General features: G+C 42.4%; 1 protein-coding gene and 1 long non-coding RNA gene across 4 annotated transcripts; both read left to right on the forward strand.

Annotated features, from left to right (window-relative positions):
* The first annotated feature begins 5,270 nt into the window (after positions 1-5,270).
* LOC126981622 (uncharacterized) lies at positions 5,271-14,458 on the forward strand. The gene is made up of 3 exons (XM_050833059.1): positions 5,271-5,576; positions 6,158-6,320; positions 14,436-14,458. Exons 1-3 carry the CDS (start codon positions 5,313-5,315, stop codon positions 14,456-14,458), a joined length of 450 nt encoding a protein of 149 aa, XP_050689016.1. The 5' UTR covers positions 5,271-5,312.
* Positions 14,459-16,625: 2,167 nt separating this feature from the next.
* Positions 16,626-18,509, forward strand: LOC126981658 (uncharacterized). Of its 3 annotated transcripts, XR_007734013.1 has the most exons (4): positions 16,626-16,712; positions 17,630-17,714; positions 17,890-18,038; positions 18,462-18,509. It is a non-coding gene; the product is annotated as an uncharacterized LOC126981658 (long non-coding RNA). The 3 variants fall into 3 exon arrangements; XR_007734014.1 differs by lacking the exon at positions 17,890-18,038; XR_007734012.1 differs by lacking the exon at positions 18,462-18,509 and having other exon boundaries at positions 17,890-18,426.
* Positions 18,510-23,387: the final 4,878 nt, after the last annotated feature.

Consider the following 23,387-nt stretch of genomic DNA (forward strand, 5'->3'; position numbering starts at 1 on the left):
AAAGCCCAGGCATACATCTATATAGTTCAATGAACTCACATCAAAACTTCTAGCTCTCCCTTGCACTCACCATGGCTGCTGATGATGACAGATGACTATATCGCACAATCTTTATCATGGTTGAGCTAAAAAATCACATGTTGTCAGATTTTGCTCACTAATTTTCACAATCCTTCAGTCATGCCCCACACACGATTGAAATAATTCAATCATGACTGATAGTATATGGGTGCCTTACTGGTGTTTGCATTCAATGGTGCTTTTATCATTTAAATGAGGATTTGTTTACAATTTAGATGAAGTTACATTAATTGGTTGACATGGCTAGAGCAGCATGGCACCATGGTGCAATATTTGCCATAATAGTATAATAATAATAATAATAATAATCGTATGTAATAGTAATAATAAGACAAGAGTAATACCCTCAGAGCACTGCTGGGAATCCTGCCTCCATCAGCAGACCCCGTAGTCTATGAAGTGGTGAACACCTCGATAAGGTCTGGCCCCAGCAAGAGAAAAAGGAGAAATTTAAAAAGGATGAAGCAAAGAGGCGTTTAAGGTACTGAGATTTGAGCACGTTTGAGGTGTATCACAGTGGCAGTACCCTAACCATTTAGGCTATAGGTTGACTCCTACACTTTGTACATATCAATATTTTGGGAACTAGCAGCAGCTAATACCTACCCTGCCTTCATGAGGTGGTCTTCTTATTAACCACACCTTTATGTGGCTTGACTAGCTTTTTTTTTTTTTTTTTTTTTTAATGTGCTTTTTTATGTGGTGGGGTTAGGCCTACCTGGGTGAGCCTTAAACTCTACTCTGTCCAAGAGGCTGTGTGTGGAGCACCCCCCTGCGTGAGATGCATGCTCCATACGAGGGTGGACAAGGCTCCTGTATATGGATAGCAACTGTGTGGGGAAAAGAACTGGCAGAGCGATACAGAATGCCCAGTCTCAAAGAAGCTGATTTAGTAAGAGATGTGAAGTTTCCAGTTAAGATTTTGAGTTAATTATAAACTAAGGATGTTTAGTGTAGAAGAAGGTGACAGCTGAGTGTTGCCGAAGAATAGCGGATAGGTGTTTGGAAGATTTAGTTGAGTTGGTAGGTGGAGACTGAGTTTTTGAGGCGTTGAAGGACACCAGGTTCCTTCTGGCAAAATTGGAAATGATAGCAAGGTCTTAGGTTAAGCGTTCTGCAGCCTCCAGTCTGGAGTCTTGTAATTCCTGTTGGGAGGGTCTTCTGTTGAAAGAAGTTGAATAATGCAAAGTAAATTCATCGGCGTACGAGTGGATAGGACAGTTTGTTGTGGAAAGAAGATCATTGATGAATATCAGAAGTGGGAGACAGGACAAAGCCCTGCAGGACACCACTGTTGATAGGTTTAGGGGAAGAACAGTGACTGTCTACCACAGCAGAGATAGAATGGCCGGAAAGGAAACTGGAGATAAAGGTACGGAGAGAGGGATAGAATCCGCAGGAGGGTAGTTTAAAAAGCAAAGACTTGTGCCAGCATGACACATTCATTGTCTTGGGCTACTTCAGTGTATCTACAGGTCCTTAAGTTGCGACATGCAGTAAACCCTCAGTTTAACGAACCAATTGGGGGGAAGGAGCTGACATTATATCGAAAATCTGTTGTATCTGAGGAATCCAAACTTTTTGTATATAACAAACTTTGTTCATTACAAGCTGAAAGTTTGCTTTTTCTGACCATTTGCATAAATAACAAAGCTTGTTCACTATATTAAATGAAAGTTTGTGTAGTTACGTTCATGGAGTCATCACAAATATTGCACCCATAGAAATTAAATCAATAATTACACATTGGACATAATGTTACGCTGACCGATGTGCATGTACATGCTCGACCAGCCCACCATCAAACATAACCCCACAATTACTGCACTTGTTTGGTAAACCCCCACACATACTGGAAAGGCAAAAAGTTTGCTAAAGCCATAATTCATTATATCTGTGTCTGTAAAAGCAAGGGTTTACTGTGTGCGACTTATGACCGCTTGCACTTACAACCAGGCCAATAATGAGTACAATAAAATCACAACTATCCAAAAACCCTAAGTATCTAGCAAAAATTTGGCTGAAGATTGAAAAATAAATCCAAGAAAAATCATTGAAAAAATACTGATATCTGACCGTTGTAAGATTTGAAATACTTGTGCCACACCTGCATACAATAGAGTCATTAATCATGCAGCGTTGTTGTTGGTCCATTAGCAGACGTGGGATTGCCTTTGTAATGGTGTCTGCGGTGGTGTTGGCAAGTTTTGCAAAGATGAGCCATGCACCCAAGCTGAGACCAAGACCAAGCCGCACTAAGCCATTATCCAGGGGGAATGTCCTGTCAGCTGGACACTGTGAACGAAAGGGTCTTTATAATTGAAGAGTGACCAATGCGGTAATTGTGGAGAATCACTCCGTGCCTCCAAAATACAATATTACACCTCCATATTATAGTTAAGGGATGGAATACATGTCCATAACCATAATATGAAAGGTGCAAATATAAAGGTAAAGAAAAGGCCTAATCTCCTTCCCTAACAATCTTGGGGACCCGTTGGAAATCGGGTTATTTAGGTGGGGGAGCATATTTAAAGTACTCCAACTGAACTTTACATAACCTGACAGCTAACGGGGGGGCTTCACCCCCCTCGACCCCCTGCTAACCAAGGGGGGCCGCGCCCTCCCTGGACCTCCCCCCTTAAAACGATAATCCCTTACCTTTACTGGACGGAATATATTGTTGCAGCGTGGAAAAGGAAGTGGTGGAACCGCTCGCCAACATCCGGGAACGTCCGCTTTGTTCTAAAAAAGGACGTTAGTTATATGAGTGGCCAGTGTCACCTCTACTGCGTCTTCTTACCTTTTGTGAATGTTTCATTCAACTATGACTGCTGTTTCCAGTAAACGATCGCCTATAGGAGCTGCTGCAGGTACACTGTGAGAAGGCTGTTGTTGGGGGACAGTTAGCAGTTAGCAGTAAGCTTGGTAGGAAGTTCAGGAACTGCGTAAAAAACAGTTGCTCTACCCACAGCAAGATCTTTGAAATTCCAACTCATTACTTAACCAAGTCTTACTAATATTATTGACATGGATAAATAACTCTATAAACTGGTAGAGTGGTGACTACTTACTGTAGCATGAGGACTACTTACACCTTGAGTTCCACAGGCAACTGAGGGGAAGCATGTATGAACAGTATGCTCGTACACCAACTCGCCACTCATAAACCAAGGCATCTTTAGTGAAAAAATTTTGCTCGTAAATCAAAACGCTCGTAAACTAAGGCGCTTGTAAACCGAGGTATTACTGTATTTTCCAAGTTAGTTGGCCACATATCAGTATGACACAGTCTCCAGAAAATCACTTTCATTTATTCATTGATTAAAGTAGTTAACAAATTATATTTGCATATGGGATATGACTATGCTGGTAAGCAGTTACTCAAGTTATGACAAAAAGCCAGTAGACATACACCAATATCATACATTCCAGTGACCAGTAATATGCTGTATGCCTACTCTCCCCCATTATATAACCATTGAATTTCTTTTTTAATGCTTCATATCTGTATGTTTCAGAACACCACCCAGCATGCCCCAGATCACCAGTGATATACCAAGACAGACCAGCCCTTCCTCCTCCATATTTTCCTCCCTTATACAAAGTGACGTTCAACCTGTCCCCTCCATCCAGTCAGAGGACATCATCCCACCCACTGAGCCACAAAACACCGCCCATCCCCACCTTCCAAAAGTTACACACTCCTCTGTTCAGGCCAGTGACATATCATCATGTTCTGAGGTTGAGGAATTTTTAGCAGCAAGTCAGCGGCCACCAAGGAAGAAAGCAAGAAAGGTAACAGAACTTCCATTATTAACCCCATTTAATGTAAAGTTTTTCTCGGGAGATCCCCCCATGACACAAAAGTCAGCGGAAAATACACCCCCTCTGTTTGGTCCCAGGATTCATAGTTCATTCAGTACTATGTCATCATAAGTCCTCCTCTTCCTTGTATTAATCACATCAGAATTAAAATTCCAATAATCATTAGTCAGTACTCATTACCTACTGTCTAAAAGTAAACTTTTCACCCTATCTTTCAGAGGAGATGCATCACATCCAAGTTGAGCTTATCACAGAGCTCCCATAGTCAACAGCCACCGAGCGCAGATAAAGTGCAAATTATAAAAGGGTGCTTCATATTCAGTCCAGTAGCAGTAGCAGCACCAGCAGTAGCGCACAGCAGTAGCAGTAGCAGCACCAGCAGTAGCAGCAGCAGCACCAGCACCAGTACTAGTAGCCTTCACACCAATGCAGGCACCAACAGAAATCTGACCCAGGCACCAGTAGCAACATTCCCATGCAGGAAGCTTCATTTATGTCACCAGACTTCCTTGCACCCATTGCAGCGAGGCTGTACACCAGCCTGCTAAACCTCCCAGCAGTAGTGGCACCAACAGCTTTCACAAGAAAAAGCCTGCCCAAAGCATGACTCAAGAGCTTTCATTTGAGTCACAGAGCTTGGTTGCATCCTTTGTGATAAGAGATGTACATCAACCTGCAAAGCCTACTAAACAGTCCAAGTCCATTCACACACTGGCTCATAGACAACAAGGTATTAAGGCAGGAACTGTCAAGCCTATTCATGGTGCTACTACTCATCTACAACACCGAGAAACAAGGCTAGTGCCTTTCATCAAAGAAAAGTAACCTTTCAGACACCCATTGCTTCTGCAGTCCATGGTTCAGGTGGTCACTGTGAACCTGACAATTATGTGGCCTGAGGCATTGAATGCTGGATGGCAGAAGGACGTCACCCTCATGTCCACGTCAGACTCAGACCAGAGTGTGTACTATGATGCAGCCTCACACCTCACCATTTTAAATGAGTCATGTGACAGTCCATCTGACATACAAAACACATCTTGTCTTCCTACAGGCCAACAAGGTGGCACAGACTCCTCCAGTAGCTTCTCCTCCAAGCTAGAGAGTGATTACACCTCACACTTACTTTCAAGCTCTGGCTCTAGCACCTGTGTGCCAGAGTCTCTGCTAAACAAGACTGTGATATCCAACAAGCAGTCATCAGGTGCAATCAAGAGGTCAGTACAGGAGGCATTCAAGGAGAGAGACCCTCCAGCAAGTCGAAAGCAGATCAGAAGACATGAACCACAACCTGACAGGCTGCAGGACAAGAGGCAACTCAACCTAAACCGAGAACAATAAGGAAAGACCAAACCACAAGTGGATGGAGTTTGCAGAGGAGGCAGAGACAAAACCACAAAGAGATGACTTCACCAAATCAGAGCACTAGATACCCATGGGAAACTATGGAAAATGAAGTCAGCAGCAGCACCTCCGAACCCCAGAGTGAGGGGGAGTTAAGTGGCCAACAAGTGCAAGAAACTAAGAGACCACTACCAAGAAAAGTTGCAAGAAAAGTTGCATCAAGGCTGGAGGACAGTGTTGTGTCCTCATCTTGCAGCAGCAGCAGCACCAGCAGCAGTGTCCTCACACAGGAAGGGATGGACTGCATTCAAACTATTGGGGAGGTGAGTCGGCAGCAGAGCAGCTTTGGAATTGTATCCTACCCAATTCTGCACCTTAATTTTACTTTTGAAGTTTACAAATGAATATTAATGTATCATCATGATCTGCAGCCATTACTGGTCTACTGCTGGACAGAGGCCTTTCCAAACATTTTCCACTTCTCTGTCTGATGTTGGTGTACTCATGCTGCTATGGCAAATGCTCTAATTTCATCTCTCCACCTGGACCTCTGTCTGCCCTAACTTCTACAAAATCTAGGTTACCACTCTATTTGGTTGTTCATCTGGTATGAGTATTGCACATGACACTTGCCTAAGGCCATTTCTTGTAGTTACTAAAATATCTTCATCCTTTGTCAGTTTGCTTATCCATGATGCTTGCTTCGTACCCAGCATTTTTCTCTCCCTTCCCCTTTGTTAGCTTCTTGGCTTTCTCTTAAATATTTTGTAAGGGGCCAAGTTGCTCAACCATAACTGGAATTAATTGTACATTTTCTCTTCAGGGAGAGCGACAGGTTGACATTATTATGTTTACCAAAAGCACTCCATCCCATTCCTATCCTCAATCTGCTATTTACTTTCAGGTGTTCAAACAGTACTTTGGGGGCACTGTGGAGGACAACCTGTCATTGATCCAGAAGAACAACTACAACCTCTTGGAGTGCCTAATAGAGCTCCAGGCAGCTCCTAAACCCCCCCTCCCTACCCAGTACCCCCTCACCAGCACCACCACAAGCTCCTCCATGGGTTCATCCTGTCTGATGCTGATAGTAATGATGATAATGTTACTGAAAACAAAGGGCTGTGAGCTTATCAAGCTTTACTTTTAGTTTAAATTTTATTATACTACACTGTAGTAGGGGAAACAGGTCTTATATTTTGAAATGGCCTTGTCTGTACCTAAGTCAGTTTGGGTGGGGCTCAAGCTGCTCCACAGCACTGCCGCATCACCCTCAATACATCATTTCATCTCATATGTCAGCTATTTATTATTTGACATGGTGTATTTAATATTCTGTTTACATTAACCCTTTCATTGCACAGGGCGAGGGAGGCGACTATCCCCCCAGGCGCACTCTGGCAGCCCAATGGGGGGAGGGGGGTCTCTTTTAACCTCTGTATCTCAAAAACTATTACTCACAGCAAAAAAACAAAAACACCATTGGAAAGAGGAGGCTCAGATCTATAAGATTCGGTTATGTATGCCTCTCTTGCGAACGTACAGGCATGTTCAGGGGATGTTGTCTGTGAACACTTACATCTGTGCGTGCGCGACGGTCGGCCATATTGGAGCAACTGCATAGTCAGCGTAGATCTCTTGATGGGGTGCTGGCAGGGTAGTATTGCTAACTTCAAAATTTACAACTATTTGGTCAAAAAATCAGTCAGGTGCTAGGTCAAGCTATGCAAAAATGCCGCTATATTGGACAACAACATCCACCAGTTACTCGTACGTAGATTTTACGCGCTAGGCTGATACGATTTTCCACCAAATTTAGTGGAAACCCACTGAATTGGCAATGCTGTGGGATGAGAAATATTGTTGGAACACTCTCATACACGGGAAATTTGAGTGCAACTGGCTGGAGCTTGCAGCGAGCATTTAGCAATACCAGCAAGTGACGCTACCACTCGCTGCGAGCGTTTAGCAGTTTAAGGGTTAAACAGGTGCCGTGCACATCTCGTCAAGTTCAAGCTCGGGCTGAGCTCCAGAGGACCAACAAAACAAATTACTCCTTCTTTTGATCTGTTCCACTTTGTACTGCTTCCTCTTCCTTTTGTGGCATGCCTGGGTGTGGAAATAAGCAGAACAAGTTCCCCGATAAGTCATTCTACAGATTACCAGCTGTGGAAAAGATAGGGGGATTGAAAGGAGAAAAAATAACACAAGAATGCTGAGGACAGTGGCTGGCAACCTGTCGACAGGCTGCCAGCCACTGCCTTCAGCGTTCTCATGTTATTTTCTCTCCTTTCAATCCCCGTATCTTTTCCACAGCTGGTAATCTATAGAATGACTTATCGAAAACTTTCATTCGTTTATTCACACCCCAACATACCATAAAGATGGCATTAAACAAAAAGACGGTCTTTCAGTATCAACGGGGGAGCACAGTGGCTCCAGAGCCCCGTTGCAATGTGTGAACAGTTACTCTGGTGCACAGCACCTATAAGTCTATATAGTGCTATGCATAAGTTGCTTTTTAAAATAATGGCAAAGAATTGTATGAACTCAATAACACGTGACTTTTTATTTCCAACGTGTCAGCAATCAAGACACAATGTCACTTCCTCGCCTCCATGCTTGATGGTAGCTACTCCAATGGTTGTTCTTACCCCGAAGGCTAGATTTGGCAGTGCTGTAGCTCCTAGCGAGCCCCACCCAAACTGACTTCATGTGTGTATCAGACTAGTAATTTCTGCTTAACAAAAAAATGAAAAATTGGTAGCAAAAAAATCAGAACTCACCAAAAATAAAAGTTTCATCCTCATGTCCTCATAATATGTACAAATGAGGAAAAATATGCACTGGGCCCTCACATAATAATGAGGGGAATGGACCTTGCCGCCACCAATGATAGCAATCTTTTGGCAGCAGCTGCAGAGTCCACCGTCCTTGTTGTCATGTGAGGGCACAAGTGCATATTTTTTCCTCATTTCTATGTTATGTGAGGACAGTTTACTTCTGGTGAGTTTTGATTTGTTTGCTATAAATTTGCATTATTTTTTACAATGAAATCATTAGTTTTGCATGTAAATTTTTGGCATAGGTCATCACCATATACAGTCACCTCTCGATTAGCAGAGGGTTACGTTCCTGGAGATGCCGCGTTATTTAAACATAATTTCCCCATAGGAGACAATGGTAATAGGGGGGGTTACGTTCCTGGACTCTGGGAAAGTCTGCCTATTTTGGGGATTTTGTTACTCTAACCTTAAAAAAACATTATTAATACATTAGTGGGTCACGGAAACAGCAAGGGCACACGTTCTCATTTTGTTTAAATTTGTTCTTCACCTGCATCGGCCACCGTCCCTCCTCGCCCCGCGCTCCCTTCACCTCCGCCACTCCGCCTCGCTTGCCTCCTTCCTCTTCCTTTGACTGCCCATGCTGTTGGTGACAAGGATGACTCCTATCAGTTGGAGTTTTCTAAAGAAAGAATTGCTGCATTGCATTTGTGAGTCGCTGACACAACAAAGACGCGTCCTCGCACTCACTATCATCGCTTTGTTGATGCGTCGCTGGTCATCGTCGTCGTCTGCCGGGTCCTCGCCCCGCTCTCCCTCCTCTCTCCTCACCCCGTCCTTCCACCTCCTGTGAGGTGGAAGGACAGGGTGGGGAGGGAGGAGGGAGGGCAGGGTGGGGGTTCGGCGGATGGTGGTGGCGACCGGTGACGCATCAACAGGGTGGTGATGGTGAGTGTAGGGACGTGTTTTTGTTGTGTCAGTGACTTGCAAGTGTGGTGTAGCAATTCTTTCTTTAAGCTTTTAACTGGGGAGTTGTCTTTGTCACCAATAACATGGGTGTCGAGAAGAAGGAGGGAGGCAGGTGAGAAGGTGAGGCGGCTGGTGTGAGGCGAGGAGTGGGAGGCGGTGGCGGCGGGTGAGGAGCAAATTTGAGTAGAGTGGGAGTGTGTGTTTTTATTGTTTCCGTGACCTACTAATGTATTAATAATGTTTCATTGATGACATCACGCTTGATAGCGTCATCGATGCAACTTCGTGTTCATCAGACATATCGTGTTAGTTAAACGTTTCTCCTTAAATATTAATTCATGTTAGATTAAAAATGCGTTATTTAAACTCTTGTTAATCGAGAGGTGACTGTATCTCATGTATCCAATAATGACTGATACTGAAGATAAGGTAATAGAGGATGTTGATGTGACCAAAAAACTGAATTGAGTTTGAGTTAGTGATTCATAGGAGAGGAGAGAGAGGGGGATAATGGTGGAGGGAGATTGGTCGACGCACAGCAGGGTGAGAGCAACAGAGGCACTGCTTTGAGTTACCAGCACTTGTTTCTCCCATGCACCATACTAAATATAAGATGAAGATCAAAGATTACAGTACCATCTTGAGTTTCGCACTATCCGAGTTCCGCGGTTAGTCCTAAATTCTTACCATCCCGACTTTCGCGCATTATCACCCCGAGTTTTGCGCTGCTTTGACACATACGGGTCACGTCTACTTACCCTCAGTGTCACACACACTACCTTTAAAGGTAATATCACACTGGACGTTTTCCTCCAAACATTGTGGCTATGGCAAGAGAGAGAGAGAGAACGGGTCGTTTTGAAGCCGCAGTTGAAGGTGGCTGCCTTACGATTGGCTGACAGTTCTGAAAACACTCTTGTGATTCGCTGGGAGTCCGATGACGTCATCGCCGACGCTCACCCTATCAGCGGCTTCACTACCTTAAGGCAGTGTCACAATGGCCATTTTCGTCTAACCATTGGGGCTACGGGCGCACCCTCGCCCAACCGGGAGCGAGTTCACAGTTATCCGTAAGCTGGTGTCACACAGGGCTTTTCCTTCAAACTGCGTTGGCGCCAGCTAGGGCAACCGGCAACTTCAACTTTTCCTGGTGTGCATCACACACGGCCAAGGTCGGTTGCCTGTATCCATATCCACAACATAAACAAAGCACTTGCCCTGTATCAACATTGGAAAGTAAGGGCTGTCGCAGCTTGTACTGCCATTACCCAAGTTGTGGACTTGTTGCTGCAGTTAAATATAAGGAAGAAACAGTTGTGGGTGTGGCATGCCTGTGGTTCCTCCATGCCAGTTCTCATTGTCACCACTGCGCTTGTGCGGCCAACCCACCCATCTTGACTCAACCACATAAACACATGGATCGAATAACAACACACACACACACACACACACACACACATACACCAGACTCATTACGAACCACTGCATATGTTTCTGACAAACAGAAACGACTTCACCATTTCTTGAGTGTATTAGAACGTATTTGGTGAGTGGCTCACATGAACCAAACCTAGCTCTTGGCAAGGAGAGCAGTCGTTTTTAACACTGCTCTCTTCTTGCCATTGGGTATGTTTGGTTTGTATGAACCACTCACCAAATAAGTTCTAATACACTCTAGGAAATGGCGAAGCCATTTTCGTTTGTGAGAAACATCTGTCATGGTTCATGATGAGTCTGGTGTGTGCGTGTGTGTGTGTGATCTTTGTGTTTATGTGATCAGAGTCTAGATGGGTGGGTTAACTGCTCACGTCTGTGATGACAATGAAGTGGCACAGAGGAACCACAGGCACGCCACACCACAACAGCTTTCCTTCATTTAACTGGCAGCAACATGTCCATAACAGGTAATGGCTGCGACAGCTTACTAGCAGACGACGCCATGTCGATGCAGGGCAAGTGCTTTGTTTACGTTGTGGATGTGGATACGGGCAACAACAACTGTGTGTAACGCACTCAGAAGAGTTGGATTTGCGGTTGCTAACTACCGCCAGCGGTGGGAAGAAAAAATGCCCAGTGTGACACCAGGTTACAGTGGCTGAGTGGTAGCGTGCTGGGCCTACATTCACCGTGGGTGGGCGGCGCGGGTTGAATCCCCACGCTACCACCTGGGATTTTCAGTCACCACCGGTGGCTTAAAACTACCCACATGCTGTCCTGAAGACCACCCATCAGCCGGACTCTAGAGGAAACTGTCCAAGTGAATCAAGAAGGAGTTCTGGGGGGCAGCATGAGCCAAGAGAAGATGGCACCACTATAAACACTTGCCTGCGCCATGACGGGCTGGGGCCAAACACCATCCAGGCCCCTCAAGTAAGCCTACTGGCGCTATAGGCGTACACGTAAAAAAAAAAAGACAACTCACTCTTGGATGGGCGCACAGGCGTTTCCAGTAGCCACAACAGTTAGAGGAAAACGGCCAGTGTGACACTGCCCCAAGGCAGCGAGGCCGCTGACAGTGGCGCCGACGATGGCGTCATCGGACTCCCAGCGAATCACAAGCGTGTTTTTAGAGCTCAGCCAGTCATAAGGCTTCATCTGTGGCTTAAAACGACCCGTTCTCTCTTCCTGTTTTCTTCCTTCTTACAAGTTACATATTTTGAGATAACAAGGGAGTAAAGGAGGAAAAAAGTGAGCTCCTGGGGGCAGCACGAGCCAACTATAATGCCACCATTATAAACAGTTGTCTGCGCCATGACGGGCTCGGGGCCGACCATCAGGCCCGGATGGATAGTCTACCAGCGCCATAGCCCACATGTATAAAAAAAAACTTTTAAATCTCCACGGGCCGGAACAGATAAGCGCTTTTTCAGTGTTTTCAATACCTCGAGTTTCGCGATCCTCGAGTTTAGCACTATACCTTCAGAACGAAGCGAGCGCAAAACTCGAGAGGGTACTGTATTTTATATAATTTTTTTCTCATCTCTTGATATCTGATAAGTCCAGGGTAAAGCATTGCCATTGTCACAGACACACATGCAAGGGGCCAAATGTAGAGAGGAGGCAAGCTGATAGCCAATATGGTCTATTACAATGTGTGTTTTGGGACTGAGATATAGAGTTGTAATTTTTATTATTCTTATTGCCTTTGTATAAGAATGCAGGATTTTATTTATTGTCATACACTTCTTCATTATGCTAAGCTAGAAGTCATTACAGTGTATGCATTTATAATTTTTTTCACTGCTAATAAATGAATAGTACCTGTACCTGTATAAAAATCAAGGTGTAAAAGGTATGAGTCACTGAAGACACAACACAGAGACACTGCAAGTAGAGATCTCATTAACCCCTTCAACACGAGGACGCGTATACTGCGTCCTTGCGTGCTCCGCAACTATATTAAGTTTATGGCTGAAAACTTGTTACAATCAGTAGCGATGTTTGAAATTTGCCGCACGCGGCTATCCTGGATACGGGGTGGGGTGCTGTTCTCGCCCGGCCGTAGTGAAGGGGTTAAACATTCAAGATTGGGAGGTTACTGAATATATCATTCTTATTAATGAAACAAGAAATAGTCAAAGAAGCATGTCAAGATTCAATAGAGCAATTATAACGGATGATCATAAACCTGAAAATAAGATAACAATGATAATAATGATAGCAGTGCCTGTAATATAAATAAAATTAAGAGTTTGACTATGATAATAATGATAGTGGTGTCTGTAATAGAGAAAACAGCAATAATTCAAGTAAACTAATAGCATGCAACAACCTGTTTGAACCTGTGAGGAAAGAAAATAACAACTGAAATAATGTTATATAGTATAGTATAGGTAGTAATAGTAAGAAGAGGAAATCAAAAGGATGAAAAAAACATGAAAAATATTTATTGGTGGTAGTAGTAGTAGCAGAAGGAAGTTAAAGCCCGAGTCACACATTCACGACTGACTCCCGGTGCTCTCCCGACTCAGACCACGCCTCCCACCGTCGGGCCGCACGCCGACAGTTTTGGACATTTTCAAAACAATCGGGGCCCTCCCCGATATCTGTCACCCGTCGTGAATAAGCTATGGCCATCGGGTGTCATCTCAACGACGTCGTAACAACGTCGTTTCGACATCGGCTATGGTCGGCACTCAAGGGGATGGACTTACGATGGTCGTTACGTACGTCTGGCAGCGCGTGGTCTGATGTCAGGAGGGCGCCGGGAGTCATTGTCGTGAATGTGTGACTGGGGCTTAAGGAGCTGAAGGTGAAGTACAAATGAATATATATACCCTGTGATGAAATTTAAACAATCCAACTTGCACTTACTCTTGTCGTCTTCTTAGTGGTGATGATGAAGGTGATGGTGATGATGATGGCCCGCAACACACACAACTCACAGGAAGCTCGTGAGGAGATCCCTGAATGCCCTCACACACACACACACACACACACACACACAACAGCTATCCCTATCCCTATACATACTCATATAGCCTCCCTTCTCAGTCAACAATACCTAAACATACATATAGTACACAAAAAATAGAATATACACAAAACAATGGGAATTAATATATACAAATGTACATTATCAGAGTATATAATAAAAGTGTTATCTGGTATGGTTTCTTTTCTTTCCCTGGGTTTTCTTGTTATATGTAAAAATAAATAAAGACAGAAGGAATGATCTGTTTTCTTCTTGATCTTGGTTTTCTGCAAAGGAGAGATAGAGAGATATGCATAAACAAAACTATACTGTACCATTCACTTTTTATCATCATCCATCCTTCACCTCCCAGTCATTACTATCTTCTTACTATCACCATCACCCATCAACAGTCTCATGCATTCCCCCCGCCATCACCATTATCACCATAGTCTATCCATCCCCATCATCAAACCATCCATCCATACACACTGTCCTCATCACCATCACCACCCTATAGCCTATCCATCACCACCATTACCTACCTATTAGCACCATACAATACACATTCAATCATATCTTCCTCTCCCCCCATCATCACCATAGCCTCACCATCACAGACAACAATCACCTATCACATTCATTTGGCGGTGGTGTGTGAGGGCTAACCCTGAACCACGCTTCAGCCCGTGGTGTGTGTGAAGCGGGTTAATAATAAGCTACCAACCGTGACCCTATCCACTTCTTTTTGTTCTTGCTTCTCTCTTCCTTTTCACTGCTACACACGCACACTGAGTCTCCTTGGTCCACTTTTTCCTCTTTTTTTTATGTGTGTGACCCTCAACTTATCACACTTCCCTCTTCTTTTCTTCTTCTTTTTTTTTTTTTTTCGTTTTCACTGACACGCGCACGTTGAGACTTCCTGATACTCTTTTTTCTTCTATCTTTTTCTTCCGCTTTTCGATTTTCTTTCCTCATACTTTCTCATTTCACGCTTGTTCGTTTCGGATCAGGTGGAGCTTCGGGGGAAACATGAGCAAAGTTAAAATGGCACCACTATATATTTTGCCCCACTATAAAATATTTTGCGCTACTAAAGGTTTGGAGCTGGCTACAGTATAATATTATGGACCACCCCTGGGAGTCAAACCCGGAAAGCGGTCCCGCGGAGAATTAAGTAGATTAATTTACACATTTTCTTCGCTTTCTTCACTATCAATTTACATATTTTCCTTGCTTTCTTCACTATCAGTTTAGGCACTTTCTTCTTTCTTCACTATCAATTTACACATTTTCTTCGCTTTTTCACTATCAATTTACACGCAGCAATAAACTATCAATCAATCAATCATTTCCTTTGCTTTCTTCACTATCAATTTAGGCATTTTCTTTGCTTTCTTCACTATCAATTTCGGCATTTTCTTTGCTTTCTTCACTATCAATTTCGTCATTTTCTTTGCTTTCTTCACTATCAATTTCGGCATTTTCTTTGCTTTCTTCACTATCAATTTCGTCATTTTCTTTGCTTTCTTCACTATCAATTTCGGCATTTTCTTTGCTTTCTTCACTATCAATTTCGTCATTTTCTTTGCTTTCTTCACTATCAATTTCGGCATTTTCTTTGCTTTCTTCACTATCAATTTCGGCATTTTCTTTGCTTTCTTCACTATCAATTTCGGCATTTTCTTTGCTTTCTTCACTATCAATTTCGGCATTTTCTTTGCTTTCTTCACTATCAATTTCGGCATTTTCTTTGCTTTCTTCACTATCAATTTCGGCATTTTCTTTGCTTTCTTCACTATCAATTTCGGCATTTTCTTTGCTTTCTTCACTATCAATTTCGGCATTTTCTTTGCTTTCTTCACTATCAATTTACACATTTTCTTCGCTTTCTTCACTATCAATTTACACATTTTCGCTTTCTTCACTATCAGTTCAAACATTTTCTTCTCTTTCTTCACCAGGTATCAATTTACACATTGCTTTCTTCACTATCGATTTACACATTTTCTTCACTATCAATTTACACATTTTCTTCTCTTTCTTCACTAGGTATCAATTTACACATTGCTTTCTTCACTATCAATTTGCACATTTTCTTCGCTTTCTTCACTATTGATTTATGCATTTTCCTCACTTTCGTCATTTTCACATTCACTTTTTCTTCGCTGTTCACTATCACGTTCTCTTCCCGTCGCCTCCACTATGATATCAAATGTATCTTTTCTTCGCAATCAAACTCACATTTTTTTTCTTTTCCTTACTTGTAACAATAAACTATCAATCAATCAATTCTTTTCTTGTACTCACTATAATGAATTCGCATATGTTCCCTTAAGGTGCTTTCATAATCTTCGTTCACATTTTTCTTCGCTTTCTAAATTCATTGTCACTGGAGGTTCATATTTTCTTCGCCCTCACCATGAAAATCCGACAGCCTTTCAGAGCGGCCAGCGGCACGCCCCGACACAGTGGTTGTCTCCGCTCAAATGACGCGCCTTGGCGAATGGTGATCCTTTTTAGGCGGGAAAAATGCTCATTGAAATATGTACAATAAAATTAATTATATATAGTTTTCCATTTCAACTATTATTATTATCATTATTGTTATTGTTGTTGTTGTTATTATTATTATTTTTATTATTATTATTATTATTATTATTATTATTATTATTATTATTATTATTATTATTATTATTATTATTATTATTATTATTATTATTATTATTATTATTATTATTATTAGGTTATTATTATTATTATTAGGCTATCATTATTATTATTATTATTATTATTATTATTATTATTATTATTATTATTATTATTATTATTATTATTATTATTATTATTATTATTATTATTATTATTATTATTATTATTATTATTATTATTATTATTATTATTATTATTATTATTATTATTATTATTATTATTATTATTATTATTATTATTATTATTATTATTATTATTATTGTTATTATTATTAGCCTATTTTTATTATCAACGACGAAAAGTAAACTTCGGATATAATAATAATAATAATAATAATAATAATAATAATAATAATTAACAACTTGAGTATGAGGAGGTGCTGGGAGATTTATTTCAATACAATGATCAAACAACCATTTAAGATAAATAGATGAATAAAATGAATAAATAAATAATCCAATAAAAACAAACGCAGCAGGACACAAGAAGAGGAAGAGGAAGGCGCCGATCAGCTGTTCCGGCCGCGTGACAGGCACTCAGGCAGCAGGGCGGGGAGCTACATTTACTCCTCCACCGAGGTATTTAACGCGAGGCACACGATGGCGGCCAGCCTACGTGTGGCAGGAGCGGGCAGATGTGTGTGGCGGGCACCGGTACGCCTTGTCAAGGTTGTTAGGGAGAAAAGTAAGGGTGAAACTGCCGTGGGAGGGGCGAGGTTAGGAAAGCGTTCGTCATAGGAGGGAGGAAATAAAGACAAAGGAAGAATGTTCCAGAGTTTACCAGCGATAGGGATAAAAGATTCAAGATGCTGGTTAGCTGCTGCATAAGGGATTTGGATAGCATAGGGGTGGGCAAGGGTAGAAAGTCATCATCAGTGACACTACGGGAGGGGTGTAGGCATGGAGTTAGCGAGTTTAGAAGAGCAGTCAGCCTGAAATTATTGGTGTAAGGTGGAGAGAAAGGCAGCACTGCGACAAAATTAAAAGGTAGAAGATTGTCAGTAAAAGGAGGGGAACTGACAAGACAAGATCATCATCATCATCAATTTTGCATCAGTTTGCTCATTTTTAGTATGTCATCATCATCATTGTCATTTAACGTCCATTTATTCCCTATGGTGGGGTTGGACGGGATATGAGCCTCCTCCACTGTTGCCGGTCCATAGCCATTTCTTCCGTGATGTTCAACCTCCTCATATTTTCCTCCACCACCTTTCTCCACGTCTTCCTTGGGCTTCCTGGTGATCTTCTCATTTTTAGTATGTGGCTAGACATTCAGCGACCATCCTTCATCCTTCAAGTGTTTATTGCACCACATTTCCGCCATTCTTCAATTGGTCTGAAGACTGAGGTATTAGAGATCAAGGGAAGATAAACCAGAACAGAGAAAGGAATAAGTTTTTATGTTGATTATAAAACTGATTATTGTTTTATTATTTTCATAAATTAATCATTTTCCATTGTACCATTATTCCACTGCATTTGATTTTTTCCAGTGTTTTCAAGTACTCTTCCACCACTCCTCTACACCAGCTCACCTGTATACCACATAACTATACCACCTGGAAGCCTCTAATTATGGTAAGAGAGATTTTTGCCATTTTCTCACCCATGCCTCCTTTTCCTCTACCATATCGCCCTGTGCTTTCCATTATTTCATGAGGCATATATGTAGTCCCTCAGTATATTAATTACCTTTGCAAGCTTAATCACCAGGTGGGAAAATATGCATTACTAAATTATCCACTTATTCCAGCCTGAGGTAACCCCGGAGACCATTAAATAAACGTAAAAAGGGTCAAAATATGAAGCCACTGCGGGTCAACAACATACCAAAAACCGGGGACATGCTTCTCATTTTTCCTTACTTCTTCACCTAATTACCTTTGCAAGCTTAATCACCAGGTGGGAAAATATGCATTACTAAATTATCCAGTTACTGTTACTCCACTAATGCCTCTTCCACTCCCTCACATATCCCATTACATTGTGCTTACTACCCTCATTTGCATCCCCTTTTTTTCCATTATTATTTGCTCCATCTCCTACTGTATACTTTTTTCTCATACCTTTGATTTTTTTTTCTTCTAAACTTTCCTCTTTTCCCACAAAACTGACTAGTATGTCACTGTTTTGTTTGCTTTATGAGCTTTATTAGACACCCTTGATTTTATACATGTTATACTAGTCAGTCTTTCTCAACAGTTTATTTGGTGTCAATGCCCATAGCATTTGCAGTGCCATAAACCTATACCCCAATCAGTCAGTTAACCTTTTAACCCATTTTTTATCACATCCCAATTTTTGCCTTCATTTTCACCCTTGGAGGACAACCCGGCTGAGTGCAAGGTCTGCTTTGCCATGTTCACCCAGGGGAGAGCACCGACCAGGTCACTCCCTCTGGGCACACCTTCTGCACCTCCTGCGTGGCGCATCTCCTGAAGAAGGGGGCCGGGTGTCTAGCCTGTCCCGAGTGTCGCCTTCAGCACCCAGCCCCCAGAGCCACCCACTTCCCGGTTAACTATGGGATGGAGGCACTCATAGATCAGCTGAAGTGCCTGGTGATGCCTCCTGGGGTAGTAGCTGCAGCAGGGCCAGAGGGAGCAGGGTGCTGTGAGGAGGGTGCAATGAAGCAGCGGAGACGAGGAGGCTATGAAGGAGAAGGTGATTGAGTTGCTGGTGGCATGTGGCGCTACTCAGACGCAGGTGTGTGTTTGTGTGTGCTGGTGTTGAGACAGTAGTAGTTGTTGTAGTAGTAGTAGTAACAGTAGAAGTTGTAGTAGATGTAGTAGTAGTAGTTGTAGTAGTAGTATAGTTGTAGTTTTAGTTGCAGCAACAGTAACATTAATAGTATTTGAAGTAGTAAATAAGAGTTCCAGAGTTCATATAGTAGTCATAGTACAAGGAACAAATTGTCTGACTATAGATAATCTTTGGTATTGTCACAATCACTATAAAAAATAAACATCTTTAAATCAATAAATAAATCAGACAAAAACTCCCACTCAAGCATGCCAATCATTCCCTCAGCTCGAGCAACACCAGGAGAAGTTAAAAGAACCCAGAGCTCGCCACACGACTCTCCTGAACCGACTCGGTAACCTAGTGGGCGACAACAGGGCGGCCTTGAGGCTGAGCAGGTCACTGGGAAAGTCACGGGACCTGGCGGAGGAGGGCAAAGGTTCGTCCTACAGCTCCAGGTGGCTCTGAGTGCATGTGAGTCGGTCAGCACAGCACAGGCGGATATTGTGGTGGAGAGTTGCCCGGCAGGGTGGAGCAGGTGGAGGAGTGGATGGAGAGGAGTGGCCGCCTCTGTTATGATGAGGGCGATGGTGCATTGACTACATCGTGCCAGGTGTGTGTGTGGGGATGTGGGTGGCTGTGTGACTTTTCCTCCTCTTTTTTTTAATCTGTTTTTATTGGTTTACTTTCGATTCATTTGAACTAAGCTATAAATTAATTCAGTAAGATAACTTTCACATCAGTATACAGTCATACCTCGGTTTATGAGTTTGATTCGTTCCAGAATTTTACTCATAAGCCAAAAAACTAAATAAACCAAAACGAATCTCCCCATTTAAATTAATGTGAAACCCATTAATGCATCCCATATCCCCCTAAGTATTAAAATAAAATCATTATACATATTATTTTATACAGAATAAAAGTAAGTTCACTAACAAATAGCAATGATAAATAATATAATATAAACAATAGTATAATAATTCAAATATAAGTACAGTCGTCCCTCAAATAGTATGGTTTCCTATAGTATGGTTTCAGTTTACTCGGATTGTCATGGAAGAATTTTTAGGATTTTTAAATTTCCTGCTCATTGCACAAGTAGCCATGGCGTGAGTGGCAACACTGTTCTGCCAGAACACCTGCTGAAAGCACCCAGAACCATTTGAGAAAGGTGTTCACCTTGCAGAAGAATTCAGATTTAGGAGAAGTTACGTTTTTGGTATGAGTTATGTTGCAGTAGGGAGAGCATACCATGTGAATGAGGCAGTGTTCGCTGGATCTATCATAGTGTAAAAGAAATTCTTCCCAGTAACTGCCAATGCTCCAAGAGTGCTGCAAGAGTGGAGATAAAAGGCCGTCCTTTTCTATTTGTCCAAAGTTAACCTATTATAAACACATAAATAGGCATTTTCTTACTTTAAACAAGAAATTGGTGGGCAGTGGGCACTCCTATGGAATCAGGGTCCCACCTGGCTCAGCTTCTACTCGCCAGCCAAAGTTGCCAGTTATGCATTTTCTGCTGTAGTGTTACCACACTGGGCAAGTGAGCCATCCTGGCAACTTCCTTCCACATTGCCAGTGAGTGAATCATACACTCACTCTTTCTCTCTCCACAGTTTCTATTGCTCTCTAAATCATACTTGAAATAAGATACGAAATGGTAATTGTGGAGATTGACTCTCGCCTCCAAAATCACGACATTCGCCTCCATATTATATAGTTAAGGATGCATATTTAAACTACTACAACCGAACTTTAAATAACCTGACCTCTAATGAGGGGCTTTGGCCCTTGGCCCCCAGTGTTGTAACACTGCACTGTGACTGCAGCAGAAAATGCATAACTGGCAATTTGGGCCCGTGGGTAACAGCTGAGCCAAGCGGGACCTGGATTCCCGTAGTTTTTAGGGGGGCACTAATTTTATATGGATTTTCGAATAGGGCCAGGGCCTGGGTTCCTAATCCCTGTACTATTTGAGGGGCTGACTGTAATATATAATATAGTATAATTATATAAATATAAATTATATAAATTATATAGTATATGTAAATAATATAATAATATAATGCTGAAAACACAAAAAGCATGCACTAGAGCACTAAGCGTTAAGCATACTGAACGTGTGGATGCTACCTCTATGAGTAATACTAGCGTGCACTAAAGGCGATGTCACATGGGCGTTTTCCTCCAACCATTGGATCTAGGAGCAACCGTGGTTGCCCGAGCATAACCGGGGAGCCGAGTTGTTGGTTTGAGTAAACACTCCTGTCCTCCCTCTTTGAAACCATGATCGTACCCCACAGCCACTTCTTTCCTTCAATTTAACTGTAGCAACAAGTCTGTAATTTGAGTATTAACACCACAAGCCACAACAGCCCTTACTTTTGCAAATGGCGCCATGTGGACACAGGGCATCTGGTTTGTTTACATTGTTGATACAGGCAACCAACCTTGGTCGTGTGTGTGACACACACCTGGAAATGTTGAGTTGCCTGTTGCACCTACAGCCAATGCAGTTGGGTAAAAGGCCCAGTGTGACATCAGCTTGAGACTCCATTCCCATTGTTTTCAGCTCTGAGCTTCTTGTGGTGAAAAAGGAACCCCGCTTGTGTCTTCAACTGTACAAACATGCTTGTACACCAAGTCACCCGCCGTAAACCAAGAATTTTTGTGAATATTTTTGCTCGTAAATTAAAACACTCGTCAAACTAAGGCACTCATAAACAGAGGTATTATTATTTATTTATTTTTTCTTTTTCTCACTCTCTAGGTGATTAATATCTTCAATGCTGCAGGTCCTGGGGGGCTGCACAGGCAGCATTTAGCACCCTAACAAGCTCAAGGCATTGGTGCTGAGGGTGGTGCTGACTTCATTGGTGGTGCTGACCTCAGTGGTGATGACATTGGTTCCGAGGCTGGTGTATGCGACATTGGTGCTGAGGACAATGCTGATGTCCTTGTGAGAGCTCAAACACACTCCCACTCCATTGCCTCGCTTTACCCACACACTCACAGTAAGTAACACAATCACAACCCATCTCACTATTCTCTTCATCAAACAATACTTCTGATTTCTTGAGTTCCAACAATACCAGTTAACCAGACCCTGTTCTCTTTGAGGTTTCTATGAATCACTTTTATGGGGTTTGGCTACATTGAAAAAAGATTGCTAACTCATACTTCGTTTTCCTTCTTCCCCTCCAGCCACATGACATACGCACCATGGCGCGCAGGTGAAGAGGATGCTGGAGAATGGACAGGTGTGGGGGTGCACCGGGAGGGCTCAAGCAACCCCGCTCCTCAATGTTTACCTTAGAAGGCGATCGTTTGCCTGTCACCTATGTAACCACCCTCCACCTGCATTATGCCCAAACCTTGCACGGGTAACTACTATGTGTTTCAGGCGCTATGAAACACAGTTTTTCGAAAATATCATTTTAACAGAGCATCGGACAAGAGTGGAATTTTGGCAGAGGATGTTTGAGACCCGACCTAATTGGCAAAAATAGCCTTAGGTGCAAAATGTGGATGATTCGGCATTTGTAGGAGTAACTAAGGTAAACTGCACTAAATTATACCACAGGCACGGTGGCGAGGCTAGGTGCCTCTCGTTAGTGGCGTCCATGTGGCGTGTAACTATGGCGTAGTAGTCATCATCTCAACTGGCAATTCTCTCTCTCACACACACATACACTGGTAAAATAGTTCAGCCACTGCTATGTTATATACTTACAGCATGTTGTACCAAAGACCGTATTTTCCGTGCAAAGGATAAATAATTTCCTCAAGCAAACTTTTCGCAAATATATAATAATTTCAAATGAGCATCATCCCCACATGTATAGGGCTGAACTAGTGTGTGTGTGTGTGTGTGTGTGTGTGTGTGAGAGAGAAAGAGAGAGAGAGAGAGATTTACATAGATTCTAAACCTAAGTGATTTACATTAATCAGAGAGGCTCCCAAAACATTGCATTTCTACTCTTGTTGAGTAGAGAGAGAGAGAGAGAGAGAGAGAGAGACAGAGAACTACCAGTTGAGTCAGTGATTACTGCTACTTCACAGTAAACGTCCATGACGTACGCTAACGAGAGGCGGTGCGTACATGATGACGACACGTAACCTCGCTACCCGTGCCTGTATATTTTAGTGAAGTTTACCTTGAAGTTACTCTTACAAGTGCCGTAATCATTCACATTTGGCACCTAAGTTTATTTTTGCCAATTAGGTTGGGGTCTTAATCATCGTCTTTCAAAATACATCCTTGTCCAACGCTTTGTTAAAATGTTATATTCAAAACTGTGTTCATAGTACCAGATAATAATAACACGTAGTAAGTAGTAGTAGTAGTATTAGTATAGTAGTAGTAGTAGTAGTAGTAGTAGTAGTAGTAGTAGTAGCAGCAGCAGTAGTAGTAATTTAGTAGTAGTAGTAGTGATAGTCTGTTACAGAGACTGATGAAACTTACTGCTTCTACCACTATAGTCGTGGCAACTGTGAGTCAGAGGCGTG

The sequence above is a fragment of the Eriocheir sinensis genome, chromosome 49, assembly GCF_024679095.1.
Source record: "Eriocheir sinensis breed Jianghai 21 chromosome 49, ASM2467909v1, whole genome shotgun sequence".
NCBI lineage: Eukaryota > Metazoa > Arthropoda > Malacostraca > Decapoda > Varunidae > Eriocheir > Eriocheir sinensis.